Source organism: Serinus canaria, chromosome 26, assembly GCF_022539315.1.
Source record: "Serinus canaria isolate serCan28SL12 chromosome 26, serCan2020, whole genome shotgun sequence".
In the NCBI taxonomy this organism is placed as follows: domain Eukaryota; kingdom Metazoa; phylum Chordata; class Aves; order Passeriformes; family Fringillidae; genus Serinus; species Serinus canaria.
In genome coordinates this window covers 5508915-5525628 of record NC_066339.1, presented here as the reverse complement: position 1 = coordinate 5525628, position 16714 = coordinate 5508915, and the positions used below count along the sequence as shown (strand labels likewise).

The following is a 16714-nucleotide window of genomic DNA, read 5'->3' as shown; positions in this document are numbered from 1 at the left end:
AATAGGAATGTTTTATGGCCCATAACGTTATTACAGCCCTTTTATTCCCTCTGCATTGTTACTTTAATTGGATCACAACAATTCTTGAGATTCTCATTTTTATCGGGTAAGGCATAATCTTAAATCAGAACGACCAAAAGCATCTTCACCACATCTTTTGATTTATCCCTCGTTTCCTTCAGGCTCCTGCTGGATCCTGACCCAGCACAGGGCTCAGGGAGCAGCTCCTGGGCTGCCCCTCCCAGGATTTGCTGGATCAGCAGCCAGGGATCCCAGGCTGGGCAGGGAATCGCCCTGACTGGTGCTGCTTTGCCTCCCCAGGTGTCAGACCGCTCCGTGGTGGCTCTGGTTCCCAAGCAAACCTCCTCCTACAACATCCCTGCCTCTGCCAGCATCTCCCGGACATCCATCAGCAGATATGGTGAGAAAGGGATGGGATGGGATGGGATGGGATGGGATGGGATGGGATGGGATGGGATGGGATGGGATGGGATGGGATGGACACACACTGGGGTGGAGCTGGGGAAACAGCAGCAGCTCCCCCCAAAGAACCACCCAAAACAAATGTAAATCCGGGCAGGAAAACATCCTTGGCTGCTGGTTTGGCTTGCAAAGGCTTTTCCAGCTGTGAGAGCAGCAAAAGGACCAGGAAAGGTGAGAGGAGGGAAAAGGAACTGCCAAGCACAGGAGCAGCCTTTGGGAAATGGGGTTTGGGGAAGGTCCAAGGGCTCAGAGGGGATCTTTGAGCCCCTTGCCTCTGAGCAGCACCACAGATAAGCCTGATTTATCTGATCCTCCCCCTGTTCCTCCCCCAGGGCAGGATCCTGAGCTCTGAGCTAATGGGTCACAAATGGGGAAGGGCAATCTTAGCAGAGTGCAGGGATGTGCACACCTGGGAATTCCTGATTTGCATAATAGAAGGGCTCAGCACATTCCAGAGGGTCCCTGAAGATGCTGCAGCCTGAGAAAATGAGCCTGCAAGGTGCCAGGTGCTCGCTTGGAGCACTAAATCCACAATAATTGTAATAATAGACTTCCATAAAAGGCAGCAGTGGCAAAGTCTCTCGAGTGCTGATCTTTCATTATCGTTCATTTCACAGAGTGTTTTACCAGCAAAAAGTCTCCTGACAAACCCATCTCCTCCTCTTGTTTATAGCTCCCAAAATAATGTTGGTTTTTAGCTCCAGCGAGTGTTCTGAGGAGCCAAAACCAGGGGAGTCTTGAGGTGAAAACCAGGAGAAAAAGCATTTCTGCCTGCCAGGTGTGGGCCCGCACATCCCATAGAGCAGGTGAAGGGAAAACCAAGGCTGGGTGTCACAGCCTGAGCCCTCAGTGCTCATTGATCTCTGCCAGCTGGAAAAGCTTTGCAAAGCACCAATACGAGCGATCATTGCTCATGTTAAGATTAATATTTCTAATTGTGCCGGCAGAATTTAAATTAGATACTTATTTACTTCCCCTGTCATATATCAGTACAGAGCTGTGTTTAAAAATAGAATTACTGCATGCTTCCTGAGCTGTCCCCCTGTCTGTCTCCTTAATTATATCAGTTGGAGCACTCATTTATCTAAGCCTTAATCAGGGATGAAAATCCAGCTACTTTGGTAATGACTTGAGTATTTCCCTCAGCTGATTTACGATCGATCCGCACTCCTGCCGAGGAGGGTGAGCAGTGAATTGAAGGCTAAACTTGAGGAAATGCACGAGATTCCCAGAGAACAAAGAAATGGAGCAGGAGGAAAAATCCAGCAAGGCACATCTGGGCTCCTCAGCCTCGTGTCTTGTCCTGGAGATGCTGGGGATCCAGGGAGGGACGTTCTTTGGGAAGTGAATTATATAAAAACATGTGCCACACGCCCCCATGGTTTCTGAGCAATTCAGGGAAAGTTTTCTGGTGCCCTTTGAGCTCCCTTTTCCCAGCAGGGACAGCAGGGACAGCATCAGGCTGGGCCTGCTCAGCCCAGGGATGGCCCAGAGTGCAGACTGGCCTCAGGCTCTGTTGATGCTCAGTTTGAGTCCTCACTGCTCTCCTGAAAGCCTCAAGGACAAGCTCAGCAGCTTCTCCTGCCCTTTGTGCTGGCTGTGCTGGGCAGCTCCTCATTATTTACAAAATCCTGAAATTGGAGCTCTGCTTCTGCAGGAGTCGGTGCCCGGGGTCGTGTGTGAGCTGTGACTCGGGCAGGATTTTTGTGTGGATCTGTATGAGGAGTTCACATCAGGAAAGGATGGGAATGGGGCAGGAAAGGCCATCTACAGGAGGAACAAAAAAGCTCAATTCTGAGTTTTTTGTTGAATGGAGACCACCAGAGATTTTTGGCAAATTTTGACGGCGCAGAACGAGAACGCGTGCGAAACAAAACCGCAGAGGTTTCCCATTTCATTTCCCCATTTAAAAAAACCCAAAAAAAACCCCAGTGCCAACAATTTGGGCATCATCATCCGCGGTGAGGGCACTGAGGAGGGGCAGAAGGGTTTTGCTGTGGGCATGACCAGCCTCTCTCCTGGCTCAGACTCCACGTTCCGCTACACGGGCAGCCCCGACAGCCTCCGCTCGCGCGCGCCCATGATCACCCCCGACCTGGAGAGCGGCGTCAAGGTCTGGCACCTGGTCAAGAACCACGACCACGGCGACCAGAAGGAAGGGGACAGGGGCAGCAAGATGGTGTCTGAGATCTACCTGACCAGGCTGCTGGCTACAAAGGTAACTGGGCTGGATTCACCTGGGGGACGCACGGCGAGGGGTCCTGCTGAGGCTCAGCTCCCAGCCTGGCTGGGTTTTCCTGGGATTGGGAAAGTCCTGGAGCAGCAACAGAAGCACAGCCCAGATTTTCTCACACTCGAGGCAATTGCTGCGATTCTCCATTTTTTTGCACGGTGTTAAAACTGTTCACCAATTCACAAATTGGTGAATGAAGCAGTGCCTGGAAATATTTACCCATTCCCTCAACCAGACGTGATTTTCCTGCCTTTCCCCATGTGCTCATCAGTGTGGATAACACAGCTGGGCTCTGGAAAGCAAAAAAAAAATTATTTCAGGTTAGAAATAAAGAGTAAATGAGTGAGTAGCTGCAGGCTGGAGCTTTTCAAAAGACCCTGACCTTGGTTATTCCCATGGGATTTGTGGTGCCACTTTTTGGGGCTGGTAACATCTGGTGTCCCTTTCTGCCACCCCTGCTTGGCCAGGGGAGTGCCTGTCCCTCCCCTCACCCCCTGGATTGCTGCTTCTGTCACCAAAACTGCAGGAAAAACAGAAACTCTCCAACAGCATATTTTCAATATTAGAGAATTAGGAATTACTTTATTCTGGCCAGGATGTGCAGTAGAAATTATTTCATCCACACACGCCTGGGTTGTGCAGTGAAAATCATTCCATCACACAAGGGGTTTTACCCCATTTTTCACGTATTTGTACATAAAACCTCCAAAGAAATTCACATTGGTAATTACACCTTCACATTCACTTCTAAATTACACAATTCTCAGTACTTGATCTCCTATTGGTTATTGATCCTTTCAGTGCTGATTTGGTCCTCACGCTCCCGTTCTCTTATCAATCATTTCTGTGATCACACCGGGGGTGATGTTTGTCAATGTTCATTTATCCCCTCTGTATCTTCTGGCTCTGGGAATCTCCTTTTTTGTGGATTGAAGCCCATAAGGCCTCACCCAGAAATTCTGAAACCCTCAGTGCAACAGAGCCTTTCCAAGAGAAAACCCCAATCCCCTCACCCTGCGCCGAGGCGAACAAACCCCTGAATGAAATGCCATAAAAACCAGAAGCTAGAGGCTGTCTGTTTGCCCTCCTGCCATCAGGGCACGCTGCAGAAGTTCGTGGATGACCTGTTTGAGACGCTGTTCAGCACGGTGCACCGGGGCAGTGCCCTGCCCCTGGCCATCAAGTACATGTTTGATTTCCTGGACGAGCAGGCGGACAAGCACGGCATCCACGACACCGACGTGCGGCACACCTGGAAGAGCAACTGGTAACAGCTGGGGGCAGGGAGGCACATCTGGGTGTTCTGGGCAGAAAATGGTGTGGGGGATGGCTTTGGGATGGGCTGGGAACGGCCAAGCCCCAAAGAGGGACGCAAAGCTGTGCTGCTCACCGGGTGGGAGCTTTGGTGGGCTGCCAGTGTTCACAGGATGCTCAAATCCTGAAATACCCTGATTTGGAAGGGAAGGGAGATAGCCTGGCTGTCTCTCTGCCCAGGGTGGGAGGTGGACACTGCCCTCAGGCTGTAAATCTGCACATCTGGACCTTGGAAAGAGGGGAAGCAAGGTTCCAGTGCCTGCCCCGTGCTGCCTGCACAGCCCTGCTGTGCCACAAACGCCAGCCCTGGCTGGGAGGGGGAGCTCAGCCAGTGGCTGCACCTTTCCCATCACTTTGGGAAGCACCTGGAGCATTTGGGCATCAGCAGGAGGTGGCACAAGGAGAAGGAGCCAGCCCTGCATGCCTCAGGCATGGGCTGCAGCCAGGTCCAGCCTCTCCAAACAGTGGGAGCTCCCACATCTCTGCCTCTGCTGCTATTTTAGGATTAAAACCTCCGTGAGTTGGAAATTTACCTCTGCAAGAAAGGAATAAAAAAGCACAACAAATGGTTGTTCCCTGAAGACCTTGTATTTTCCCCTGAGTCCCTCGTGGTTTAAAAGGCCTCTAATCATCATGGCTGCAAAAACTGCTTCTCTGCTAAGGCAGTGGGAAGCTCAAAACGATTAATTTAAAGCCTTGGAAGGAGTTATTGGGATGAAAACTGTAGAATCACAAGAAATTATGAGAAAAAAAGAAAGCAATGACCACCAGAGTTTGATCTGCCAGAGCCAACAGGCCCCACCAGGCCTGGCCCTTCCTTCCCCCCATCTCAGCTGAGCTGCAGCATTTCTAGAAAAGGAATTTTTGTGGGGATGTGGGAGAAGGCTGCCCCTGGAGCAGGCTGAAGCAAGTGGAAGTTGGCAAGAGGGAGCTGGGATGGCTGGAGCTGGGGCTGGGGCTGGGCTGCTCTCCTGCAGCACTGCAAGAGTTAAGGCTGCAGCCTTCAGCGAGCTGGAGAGACAGAGAGAGCTGCGACTTGAAAGGTAATAGAAAGCAGCAGCTGCTTTTTTGATCCTGCTATACAGCCAGAGAAAAAAAGGAATAATAATTCCCCTTTGATTGCAAAGGCCCCGGGATTTGGGGACAAAGCCTGTGGTTCCTGCTGCCTGCTGGCGGTGCCGGGCAGAGCTGATTAGTGCCAGGGCTGCCCCTGCTCACCCCACACTGACCCTGCTCTGCTGAGCTCCTCCTGATGGGCTCCTCCTGCAGATGCTCCCCCAGTACCCCCAACTGCCCAGCTCTGCCCTGCCCCTCATGGACTCCACTGCTCCGGGTGGGATCTGAGCCTGGAGCAGCTCCTGGGCACGGCAGGATCCACCAGCAGCACTGGGCTGGTGGTGCTTGATGGCCTTGGCCCAGCTCCTGTTTAAATTCCTCTCTTATTCTCCCCACCACTCGTGTTCTGCCTGGAGCACCATCCACAGCACGAGCCCTTTCCTTGCCTTTGTCTTTCATTTCATTCCAATTCTCTCTTTGCCTCCCAGCCTCCCCCTCCGCTTCTGGGTGAACGTGATCAAAAACCCTCAGTTCGTGTTCGACATCCACAAGGGCAGCATCACGGACGCCTGCCTGTCCGTGGTGGCTCAGACCTTCATGGACTCCTGCTCCACCTCCGAGCACCGCCTGGGCAAGGACTCCCCCTCCAACAAGCTGCTCTACGCCAAGGACATCCCCAGCTACAAGAGCTGGGTGGAGAGGTGAGGGCAGCACGTGGGTGCAGGGTGCTCTGGAACCCCGTGGATCTCAGCACAGAACATCCCCAGTGGAAGGGAAGCACAAGGAGCAGCAGTGATGCTGCAGGGTGGTTCTCAGCCCCGCCAAGCACCGCTGCTCCTGTTTCTCATCACAGCCCAGAATCCCGTTTGGCTGGATGCAAACACAAAACAAAAAGATGTTCTTATCCCTGCAGAGCTTAGCTTAAATCCCAGGGGGAACAGGGGCATTTGGGACGTTCTGTCTCTCATTTTTCCCCTCGTTCCTGCAGGTACTACGCCGACATCGCCAAGCTCCCGGCCATCAGCGACCAGGACATGAACGCCTACCTCGCCGAGCAGTCGCGCCTGCACGCCGTGGAGTTCAACATGCTGAGCGCGCTCAACGAGATCTACTCCTACGTCAGCAAGTACAGCGAGGAGGTGGGTGTGGGCAGCAGTGTCCCCTGGGCCGTGGTGGTGTCCCCTGGGGTGATGGCATCCCCTGGGCAGCAGCGTTCCCTGGGTGTCCCCTGGAGCGATGGTGCGCTCTAGGCAGCAGTGTCCCCCTGGCCATGGTGTGCCCGGGGTGACAGGGCCCCATGGCAGGTGTGTGGGAGAGCAGATGTGGTGCTGGGCTGTGTGGGGATCCCTCTGCTGCCTCCCAGAGCTCCTTGCCCTCCCTTCCCTGGATGCAGCCCGGCCGTAGCTGGCGCCGCTCCTGCCCCGCTGTTCTCTGCACGCACAGAGGGGTTTGGGATTGGCCACGCTTGTAGCATCCTCCCCAGGAGGACTGAGAGCTAAAATATTGTGGGAGCACCTGGATACCTCAGCTCTGGCATGCACCCAGTGCAGTGGAAAATATTCATGACCAAAGCTCCCCAGAAGCCTGGGTGTCCTTTGGGAGCAGCACGGTCCAAATCCCCGTTGCAGTGGCACAGGCTCCTGTTTGCAAAGGCTTCCTGGCAGCCTGAGCTCCTTTAATGAATGCATCACTTGAAACCAAGTTCTCGCCATCTGTTCCACCCCTTCATTTCGCTGCAAGAAGAACTGATTTTGTAATTATGTCCGTGAAACGGAAGGGTTTTGTCATTGAACTGCATGTAGCCATTTGTGATACAACGCCACGGCTATTTTCCCATTAGGCTTGAAAAATCTCATCACTTTCCTGCTAAACGAGACAAGAAATGTGGACTCCGAGGCACCAGAGTGGTTTTTGTTGGGTGGGTATGGAGGGGTCCAACGGCAGCCAAGTTGCTTTGCTATTTATTGGGATTTCACGGCTCCTCACATGGAGCTGCTCACATCTCGCTGCCCACCCACCTCTCCCACCTCCTCTCTCACGCTGATTTCTCTCTCTGATTCATTTTTTCCCCCTTTTTCTGTTCTCCCCCCCAGCTGATTGGAGCTCTGGAGCAGGATGAGCAGGCTCGCAGGCAGCGCTTGGCTTACAAAGTAGAGCAACTCATTGGGGCCATGTCCTTCGAGAGCTGAAGAAAGGTCAGGGCAGCAAAGGGCAGAGCATCGCACGGATTCTCGGGAATTTGGAGGGAGAACAAGCGAGGAAGGCACTGGACACACCCCCCAGGCTCTTCTGGAGAGAGCAGAGCCTGGCTCAAGGACTGGCTGTGCTCAAAAATCATACAGGATCCAGTTTGAAAGGGCAGGAAGGGAAGAAGATGAAACATCTCCATCAAAGTCCAAGCAAGGTGGACCATTTCTCTGAGTGTACATGGAAAGAAGGAACCTGGAAAGTCTGGATGTCTCCACGACTGCTGCTTTGCATGAAAATTGTTTAATGTATATTGGAAAATAAAACTTTATTTAAAGGGTTTTTTAGAAAAAAAACAAACAAAGGGAGAAAAAGGAAAAAAAAATAGAGCAAAAACCACAGAGGCCATAGAGGTAATCCTGGCAAGAAGGATCAGCTCTGAATCCTGTCCCTGAGAGCCTTCTGAGGACACGGCTCAGGCACTCTGCAAATGGACTCTCACGCCAATTGGAACGTCTGGAAAACCAAAATGTCTCTGTTTTGGATTCCTACAACACACAGGAGCACAAGTTTGCACCACACCTTTTCACACAAGCTAAATAGCAGTTTTGCCCAAAAATAGTCCAGTGGCTGAATAACTTAGAGGCACTAGCAGGAACTTTACCTGAATTGCAAAACCACCAGATCACCCGACCTGTCCTGGAATCCAGCTTTATCCATGTATTTATATAGTGTCAATATATATATTTTTTTTAAATCCCATTTTCTGTTGAATGAGGGAAGATCTGAATTTCATTGCTTTTCCCTTTTCCACCTCCATCCCACCTCACTGGCTGATCCAGCAGTGTCCAGTGTGGCCATGGTGACCCAGCAGTGTCCAGCTTGGCCATGGTGACCCAGCAGTGTCCAGCAGTGTCCAGCTTGGCCATGGTGACCCAGCAGTGTCCATCAGTGTCCAGCGTGGCCACGGGGATCCACCAGTGACCAACATTCAGTGTCCACTGCTGGTTCCTGCAGGTGCCACGTGAGCCAAGGCAGAGCTGGGCTGGCACCTCCAGGCTGGGTTTTGGGGGTCTCCAGCAGCCAGCTCTGATTTCTCACAGCAGAAGCCCCCAAGCCCTGATGTTTACGGTGACAATACTTGAAGAGCCTGGATGTTGGGAGAGCACATCTTTGTTGCTTTTCTGCTGGACGTGCAGTCCTTGGGCACAGGCTCCCTTTGGGTGTCTCCCCCAGCGTTTGCTGCCTCACCCAGTGCCAGGACTTGCATTTCCACTGGGAAAGGGAGAGAAATCTCTGCTCCAGGCTAGAGCAAACCTTAACCAGCAGCCCCAGGCCAGCCAGCTCTGCTGTCGTGTCTCTGTTGGCGTCTCGTTGTTCTCCTCAGTTCCTTGCTGGCCCCCAAGGCACACGTTCCTGTGGCCAGGGACAGGCAAATGTCTGTGAGTGTTATTTCTTTCAAAGACACCAAAGCTTATGTGTGTCCCTTTGTAGAGTGCCAGGAGGGGAAGGAGTGCTGTAAATATTTCTCTCTGTAGTAAATATTGATACGTGTGCAGGCTGCAGTGGGGAGGGCAGGGAGAGGAGGCCCAATGGAAATATGAGGGTTGGCTGCAGGAGCTTGGCAATGGCAGCAAAATAACTCCTGGTGTGTGCCCAGGCAGTGTCACCAGACTGGGACCTTCGTTTGCAGCCAGTGTGTGTTGAAGGAAAATCCATTTCCATCCCCCTCCTCCACCATTCCTGCCTGGAGAAGCCCAGCAGGGCTCCCAGAGAGATGCTGGCTTTCCATGTCCTGCAGTCCAGCACCAGGGGAGGGGAGAAGCACGTAGAGAAATACTCAGGAAACTTGGTTTAATTACCATTCAGTAAAAGCCATGCCAAGTCCACTTTCTTTTGGTAATCCACTTCTGTGAGTCTCTCTGAAAAGCAGAAAATATGATGATAATAATCAACCTTGTGCAATAAGTTCTTGACATTTACAGCAGCCTGAGCACTGGATTTACTGAGACAGAGGAGAGTGGCAGAAACAGAGACTGAAAGGCAGAGCAGTGTTTGTACTGCCTGTTATCCAAGAGTTCCCTTCCCAGGGATCCTGCTCCTGCACGGTGAATCTCATTTCTGAGGCAAAAAATGTGCAAAAGTCCTGCTAAAAGTCAGGAGAGCCCAGTGCCAGGAGCATCCCTGGAGCAGTGCCCAGCCTGGGCTGCTCTCTGCTGCAGGTACCCCAGGGCATGGCAGAGGGTCAGGCTGTGAAATCCTGCAGGTTTTCTGCTGGTTCTGTTCCTGCTGTTCCCAGTGATCCATCCCACAGCTTAGGCGAGGGACTGCCAGCTCTGTCCTAGCTGTGGTTGTTGGTTTGGGTTCACCAAGTTCTCATGGTACTCCGAAACCCAAAGAGAGCACTCCAAAAAGTTCCTGAAGGACTTCCAAACGCTTCCAAATACCAGTCTGGGGAGTTGTCTCTGCAGGACTCACAGAACATGAGTACAGCCAAAGCAAAGGCCTGGCTGTGCATCACCTGGGCCTGGTGACAGTGTCCCTGCCCCACCGCCCTCATGGTGCTCCTCTCTGCATCTCTTTGAGACGCTCTTGTGTAGCTTTTCATCCTGCTTTCCTCTCCTGCTCCCCCCCCTCTGGTCAGGAGCACCCCCCCCAAGCCAAGGCTTTGTCATTCCCCCTCCCCTGTATTTTCTCAGCAGAAGTGGAGGTCCCCACACACCCCCTGGATTCTCTGGGAGAACATTCAGGAGACAAGGGGACAGCTGAGTTCATCTTCCGTGCTGTGGGACGATTTGAGCAGAGAGGAGAAAAAAGGGGAAGCAGCAGGAGCACTTTGCAAACCAGCGAGCTCTTACACTTCTGACTGAATCCCGAAGGAAACAGCAAAAACTCCTCTCCCATCACCTGGAAAAGCTTTGGGAGCATGGCAGAGGGAACAGCACAGTCCTGGCTGGAGGGTGGCCTAGAAATACATTGCCAAGAGTCTTCTCATGGTGGTTGACATTAATTATGGATCTTTACAGGCAATTATATGGATTGAAGCAACATATCCCCCTGGGGCAGAGCGCTGGGAGTCTCTTGCCCTGTTTGCATCCAACATTTCCATTCCTCCTGCGGGAGGAGGAAGCTTCAGATCTCAAAATGGCATTTTCTTCGCCCTGGCAGCAAACTGGACTCGAGGGTTGGTCAGGAGGGGGCACTTGCCTTAGATGAAACGATTTCATGTCCCTCTCATTGCCCCCCTCCTCCTGCAAGGCTGCCCAGAGTTTGGAGTCTCCAGCTCGCTCCGTTTCAGGTATTCCAACATCAAAGTGGGAGACGTCACTCGCCGGGATCTCTCTGCCTGGTGTCGCCGCTTGAATAATTCCCTTTAATCTCCTGCTCAGGAGCTATCAAAGCACCCACTCCGAGGGGGAGCGAGGTGCTAATCAAACGCTTCTCCACCTTGAAAGCCTTTATGAAACCCCCAGACAGGAGAGGGGAGCTGGCAGGCAGGGCTGGCCCCGCCGAGGAGCCGCGGCACCAAAGCTCAGAGGGTGTGGGCAGAGAGGGCTCCACGCTCTGCCAGGAAGGATGGATTTGAAGGGAGGCAGGAGGGATCAGCACGGCTGGAAACCCTGTGAAATCCAGCGTGGGTATCCCTGGGAACCCTGGATATCCTGTCTGCAGCAGTGAGGACCCACCCTGTGAAATCCAGCATGGATATCCCTGGAAACCCTGGATTTCTGCAGCAGTGAGGACCCAGCACTGAGGAACAAAACTGCTGCCACGGCCTGGCTGCATGCCAGCAGCATCCCAGGTGTGGAATTCCAGGTTTTTCCCTGAAGGATGGCCGTGGGGACAGCGGTGCCTCCCCAGGGCTGGGGCTGTGACACGCTGGGGACGGTGAGTGCAGTGCCAGCAGAGACCTTCAACACAGCAGTGCCTTCCACACTCTGTCTTAAAATCCTGGTGGCCCATCCCTCATCAGTGTTCCCTCCTACCTTCCACTGGACTCCACAAAAAATGTCCCAACGTGGGAAACATTTTGGGCGGGCTCGTGGAGGGCAAAGGCGAGAGGGTTTAAGGCTCTGGGGTTGCGTTCTGCACGCTGCTGGCTCCGAGCTCCTTGTGGGGGTCTTGGTGTTTAAATCTGTGTGGGGAAAGGGTCAGAGCATCCCCTCCTGCAGTGGGCACAGCCTCCAAACAAGGTCTCAGTCCCAGAGGTCCCCAGGAGCCAGCAGGGATGAGGAAGGCCAGGTTGGCACAGGGCAGAGCAGCTCCAGCACAGCCCCTGTGCTGCTCCAGAGCCTCGAGCCCCTTCCCTGGCAGCAGCCCAGCCACGTTCTCCTGTCACTGGCTGTTCTCCATCCAGTTTCCTGTGCTGTCAGAGCTCACCTGTCACGGGGACTCAGCTCCCCAAACGAAATGAAAGTAAAAGAGAGTGACTTGAATAAGCTGGGCCATCAGGGAGAGCTCACGAGTGACTGTGCCCTGGAGAGAAGAAAAAATGTTCCGAGGAGGGTAAATAACTGACATCAAAGATGCATTAAAATGCCACAGAGCTTCAGCCATCGTATTCCAGATCCACATTTGTACCAGGAATTGCAAGGCAATAGTGCAGGGAGCTGGGCTATTGTACAGGGATGTGTGTGAGGAAGAGCTGGGAGCACAGCCCTGTCCTCGGTGCAAACACCCAGCCTGGACCCACAGCCAGAGACCAGCGGGTCAGAGGCTGAGGGCAGAGCACTGGGGCCAGCTCTGAGGCCACCTGCATGGGCAGGGTTTTACTGATGGGACATTCAGTGGGGAAACAGTCAGAGTAAGAGATGTGTGCACTGCGGAGGGGCTGCTGGGGAGCTGCTGAGCTGAGCAGCCCCAAGGGGCAGTTTCAGTGCACTTTGGTCAGGTTGGTTTTGCAGGGGAAGAGGATGGGAGCCTTTGGACCAGTTCTGGCTGTCTGGAAGGCTTTGTTAAAGCCCTTTCACCCTGAAAACCCCCAGATTTGGGTGCTGGCCCTGTTCTGGGCAGGCAATGGAACAGCGGCCGGAGCCCCAGCTGCGGGTGCCTTCCTGGCTCCTGGAAGAAAACTGGGGCTCTGTGGTGTGTGCCCTGCACCCCAGGGTGCTCTTTGGGGTGCTGGGGTCAGAGAAGGGGAGGTGGAAGGCTGAGGCAGTGCGGGCTGGCAGAGCCCCACTGCTCCCTCTGTCCCTCCAGGGTGTCTGTGCCCGCCTGGCTGAGGTGGCACCAGCGGCGTCGTGGCCGTGCTGTGAGCATGGCAGTGTCTCTGTGCTTGTTCTTTCAGATCCCCCTTTGTCCCTGTGTTCCCCATCCCTCTCCTTCCTTTGTATCCGTGGAATATAATCCTGAAAAAATTCCCTTTCTGCAGCGTGGAGGAACACGCTCCAAGGGCCCGCAGGGTCCATCCAGTTGCACGGACAATATCCCAAATATCCCAACCTCCCTGGGCCTCCCAGGGCTGCCAAATCGAACAGCAGGTCTCCTGGATGGCCTTTCCTTTGGGATTTTTAATACCTCTCTTTCGAATAAGCTTGGAAGTTTGTGCAGCAGCTTCTCCGGCCGGCGCTCCCCTCCCAAGGACTGGGCACACAAAGGTGCACGAGGAGCTGTGGGCAGGGAAAAAAGCTGATTTGGCCACATGATTTCACGGCTTCTGAAGATGCAGTAGCAATGTCCTTCTCTTACTGCTGAGTTTTGGTGCTGATGGCACCTTGGGGGCCGCTGGGAGAAGCAGCAAGGGGAAGGGAACGTACAGGTACTAAAACTTCTGGAGTCCCCCCAAAAAACGTCACAGAATGTAGAGGTATCAGCCATGGAACAGATTCTGATCTTTCTTCTTCCCCTTCTCCTTAGAGACCAACCCCCAGCAGTTTTAGGGGATTTGTGTGTTGGCAGGAACAAGGAATTGATTTGTGCCCATTCCACCGTGTCCTTCTCTGGCTCCTCCCCTCCCCGTTATACTTGACACACTGGAGTTCTGTATTATATTTTTTTTTTAAGATGATTGTCTGTTTTTTGTTGTTTTTACAAGTGTTGTGGAAAAAAAAAATGTAAGAAAGTTTAAGTATTTAAAAATGTTCCAAGGAAATAAAAGGGGGTTTTGTTATTATTCTAATATATTATTGTGTACCTATTGTAAATATGAAACACTCCTATTTTGCAAGCCAAGGACTCACTTTGTACTGTTGTTATATATAAATAAAGTTTACTGGTTAAAAAACCCCTCCTGAGTAGCTCCTTATTTTCCAGTATGTGCTGTGTGGCATTTATTGTGTGAGGAATATTTATTTACTGAATCCCAGCAGCAAGAAATGGGTGAGTGGGAATCCCAGACTGGTTTGGGCTGGAAGGGACCTTAGAGCCCACCCAGTGCCATTTAATCCAGTGGGAATCCCAGACTGGTTTGGGTTGGAAGGGACCTTAGAGCCCATCCTGTGCCATTTAATCCAGTGGGAATCCCAGACTGGTTTGGGTTGGAAGGGACCTTAGAGCCCATCCAGTGCCATTTAATCCAGTGGAAATCCCAGACTGGTTTGGGTTGGAAGGGACCTTAGAGCCCATCCTGTGCCATTTAATCCAGTGGGAATCCCAGACTGGTTTGGGTTGGAAGGGGCCCTAAACCCACCCAGTGCCACCCCCTGCCATGGCAGGGACACCTCCCACCACCCCAGGCTGCTCCAGCCCTGTCCAGCCTGGCCTTGGGCACTGCCAGGGATGGGAAATCTGGAAATAACCCCGGAATGCTGGAACTGGGGTGCAGCTGGGATGAGGGTCCCCAACACTTGCAGGCAGGAGCAGCATGAAATTCCATTTATTTGCACTCCAGCTGGAGCAGGAGCAGCAATCCCTGTTTGTAAACAAAAGACCTGGGCGAGTTCTTTGTGTTTTCCCCTCCCTGAAAGGCTCAGCCCTTGAGGTGAAACACTTTTGCTTCCATTTCATCAATTCCAGCCAAGATCTCAGCAAATGCTGAGAGGCATCTGCTGAGCAGCAGAATCAGCAAGTGACTTCTCCAGCAGCTGTCTGTCAACTTTAATGACCAATATGGTCGCAATTACAGCAATGAACTTTCTCTAACAGCCCCAAATTACTCTGGATGATGATAAGTGACAGAAATATGGAGACCCTTAAGGAAGCACTAAAGAAGAAACATGTGGATGTGGAACAAGAGGTCTCGCTGCTTTTTCTGGAGGATCTCAAGGGGTGGTGGTTTTTTTACTTTTTCCTTTCCAAATTAGGTACTAAAAAGGATAAATCTGAGGCAGAAGGGGAAGGCCTGTGGGTCACAGCAGGGAGCTCAGTGCTGCCCCAGGATGGGGTTTTTATGGACATTTGACTCTTGAGTCCTCTGGTTTTAGTGCAGGCTAATGGGGAGATGGGGAGCTGCTCCTGCTTGAAGGGAATGCAAATCCATCCTGTCAGAGCAGACTCTGCTCCTCAGGCAGGTCATTCCAGCTTATTTCCCTCAAACTGAGACCAAAGCTTGACACGGACCTCAGGGGGAGCAGTTTGGGCACGTCCTGCTGCCTCCCCCCTGAAAGCAGCAGGTTTTAACCTCCCCAGATGGATCCCATGGGCTCTGCTCTGCTGCTGGAGGCTGGAGCCACTCCAGTGCTGTGACCTCCCGACGTGGAGAGGAGCTTTCACATGATTTCTGAATTCCAACAGGAACTGAGTTTCCCAGAGCTTTCCTAAGGGCTGGGGGAGCTGGATTTTGTGTTTTACCTTCAGAGATGCTGATCCTGTGCTGGTTTATCCGTGGCTGCTGCCACAGACAGACCCTGGAGGCAGGACAGCAGCTGCCAGGAAAATCTCCACTCCCTGTGACCCTTTGGGAGGTTATTGACTCCTTCAGCTCAGCAAAGGAGAAAGAAATTCCAACAGGAATCGACAGCATCGACCGTGGGGTCGTTTGTATTCATCTGCAGCTTGTTAATAGATGTAATAAGGATACTCAATTAAAAATTACATTTTATCTGGCGTGCACTTCACTGGCCTTTATTGGCACTGACAAGGTCAAGTGATGCTTAACAAAGGTTACATGAAATGCAGATGGTTTGGGTCCCTCTGTCACACCCACATCCAGGGCAGAGTGAGGAGCCGTGGACACAGCGGGAAAGAGTCAGGGCAGAGCTTTGGATCTTCCACGTGGGAAGTCTGGAGCTCCCAGCACTGAAACAGCAGCAGAAAATCCTGGAGTTTGTGCCTGGCACCCCCTGCCCCCTTGGCCAGCTCTTGTTTCCCCCCCTGAGCGTGGGGGTGCTGCTCTTTGGGCACTGTCACTCTGCAGATTGTGCAGCAGATTTTGGACATCGTGGTGCTGCCTTTTCCAGCCTGGTTATCAGAGCCAGCTAATGGAGGTGACACTTCCAATTATCAAATACAGCCGTGGCATTAATTTTGACCTGTTTAAATTTCAGCATCTCTTCCTTTCTGTGAGTGCTTAGCTGGAGGGTGACACAGAATTGGATGGGATCAGACAGTGATCTCAGGCTGCAATCACAGCCACAAAAATCCCCTGCTCTTTATTTATGCAGGGTCTGGTTGTGTTTAAGTGGCCAACTCATTTGAAATGGAAATTTAATTCTGTGTTATTGGACGCTTCAGTGCCTAAAATGGAGCAGATCACTAAAACCCACATTAAATCCCCCCCTCTCAACTCCAGGCTCTTTCCAAGGGACATTTGGGACCCCTCACCTGCTGGGGCTATAAAAATTATAATTTAATTAAAATTTAAAAGTAATAATATTAAAACATAGAACATTACCCTGGGTGCCAGGTCAGCCTGGAACCTGCAAAATATTGATGTTGTCCCAGACTGACATCCACATGATGAAAACTCATTAATTAATTTAGAGATCATCCTGAAGAGAAATCTTGTCTGTGCTCCAGAATATTGACAGGTCTGTGCAGGCGAGTGGATATAAAATAATGTGAAAGTATAAAAGCACAGTATAAAATAGATGTACAGCATAATCCAACATGAGCATGTCTGTATCCATTTGGATCAAGAGTACACCCCGAGGTTCATGTTAAACTAAAAATTACAAATATTGATGCCAAAACAAAGGGGTTGTTTTTACTCCCAAATTATACGTAGGAAAATGGAACCACTCAGACTTTGCTGTCACCTCATAATTAACTCCAGTGAAGGAATCTAATTACAAATGTTCAATGCTGCCCCAGGGCAACGTGTGTAGGAAAAGGGAAGGAGGATGGTCAGGCTTAAACAACTCAGGTAGAAATGAACTCCACGGTAATATTTGATAATTAAGAATGTCTCTATCAGCTTGTCTGGCTATTAATGAATTGGGCTGTTCTTTTCACGTTTGATTACTGGAGTTTTATGATGCCTGCTCGCCTTTATTGCTCCTGGGAATGGGTTTGTCTGTGGGCTGAGCACCAGGAACAATGGGAGAGAATGAGCTGGCTTGGAAA

The 16714-nt window shown here is 51.8% G+C and overlaps 1 protein-coding gene across 2 annotated transcripts in view; it reads left to right on the top strand.

The window, feature by feature from the left end:
* PLXNA2 (plexin A2) overlaps positions 1-13484 on the top strand; it is a 132116-nt gene extending 118632 nt beyond the window's left edge. For both annotated transcript variants that reach the window (XM_050985224.1, XM_050985223.1), the window contains 6 exons: positions 322-421; positions 2511-2701; positions 3814-3983; positions 5575-5787; positions 6075-6225; positions 7180-13484. In XM_050985224.1, the coding sequence (XP_050841181.1) occupies positions 322-421; positions 2511-2701; positions 3814-3983; positions 5575-5787; positions 6075-6225; positions 7180-7275 (921 nt within the window). In that variant the 3' untranslated portion in view covers positions 7276-13484. The remainder of the gene's footprint in view (positions 1-321; positions 422-2510; positions 2702-3813; positions 3984-5574; positions 5788-6074; positions 6226-7179) is intronic.
* Positions 13485-16714: the final 3230 nt, after the last annotated feature.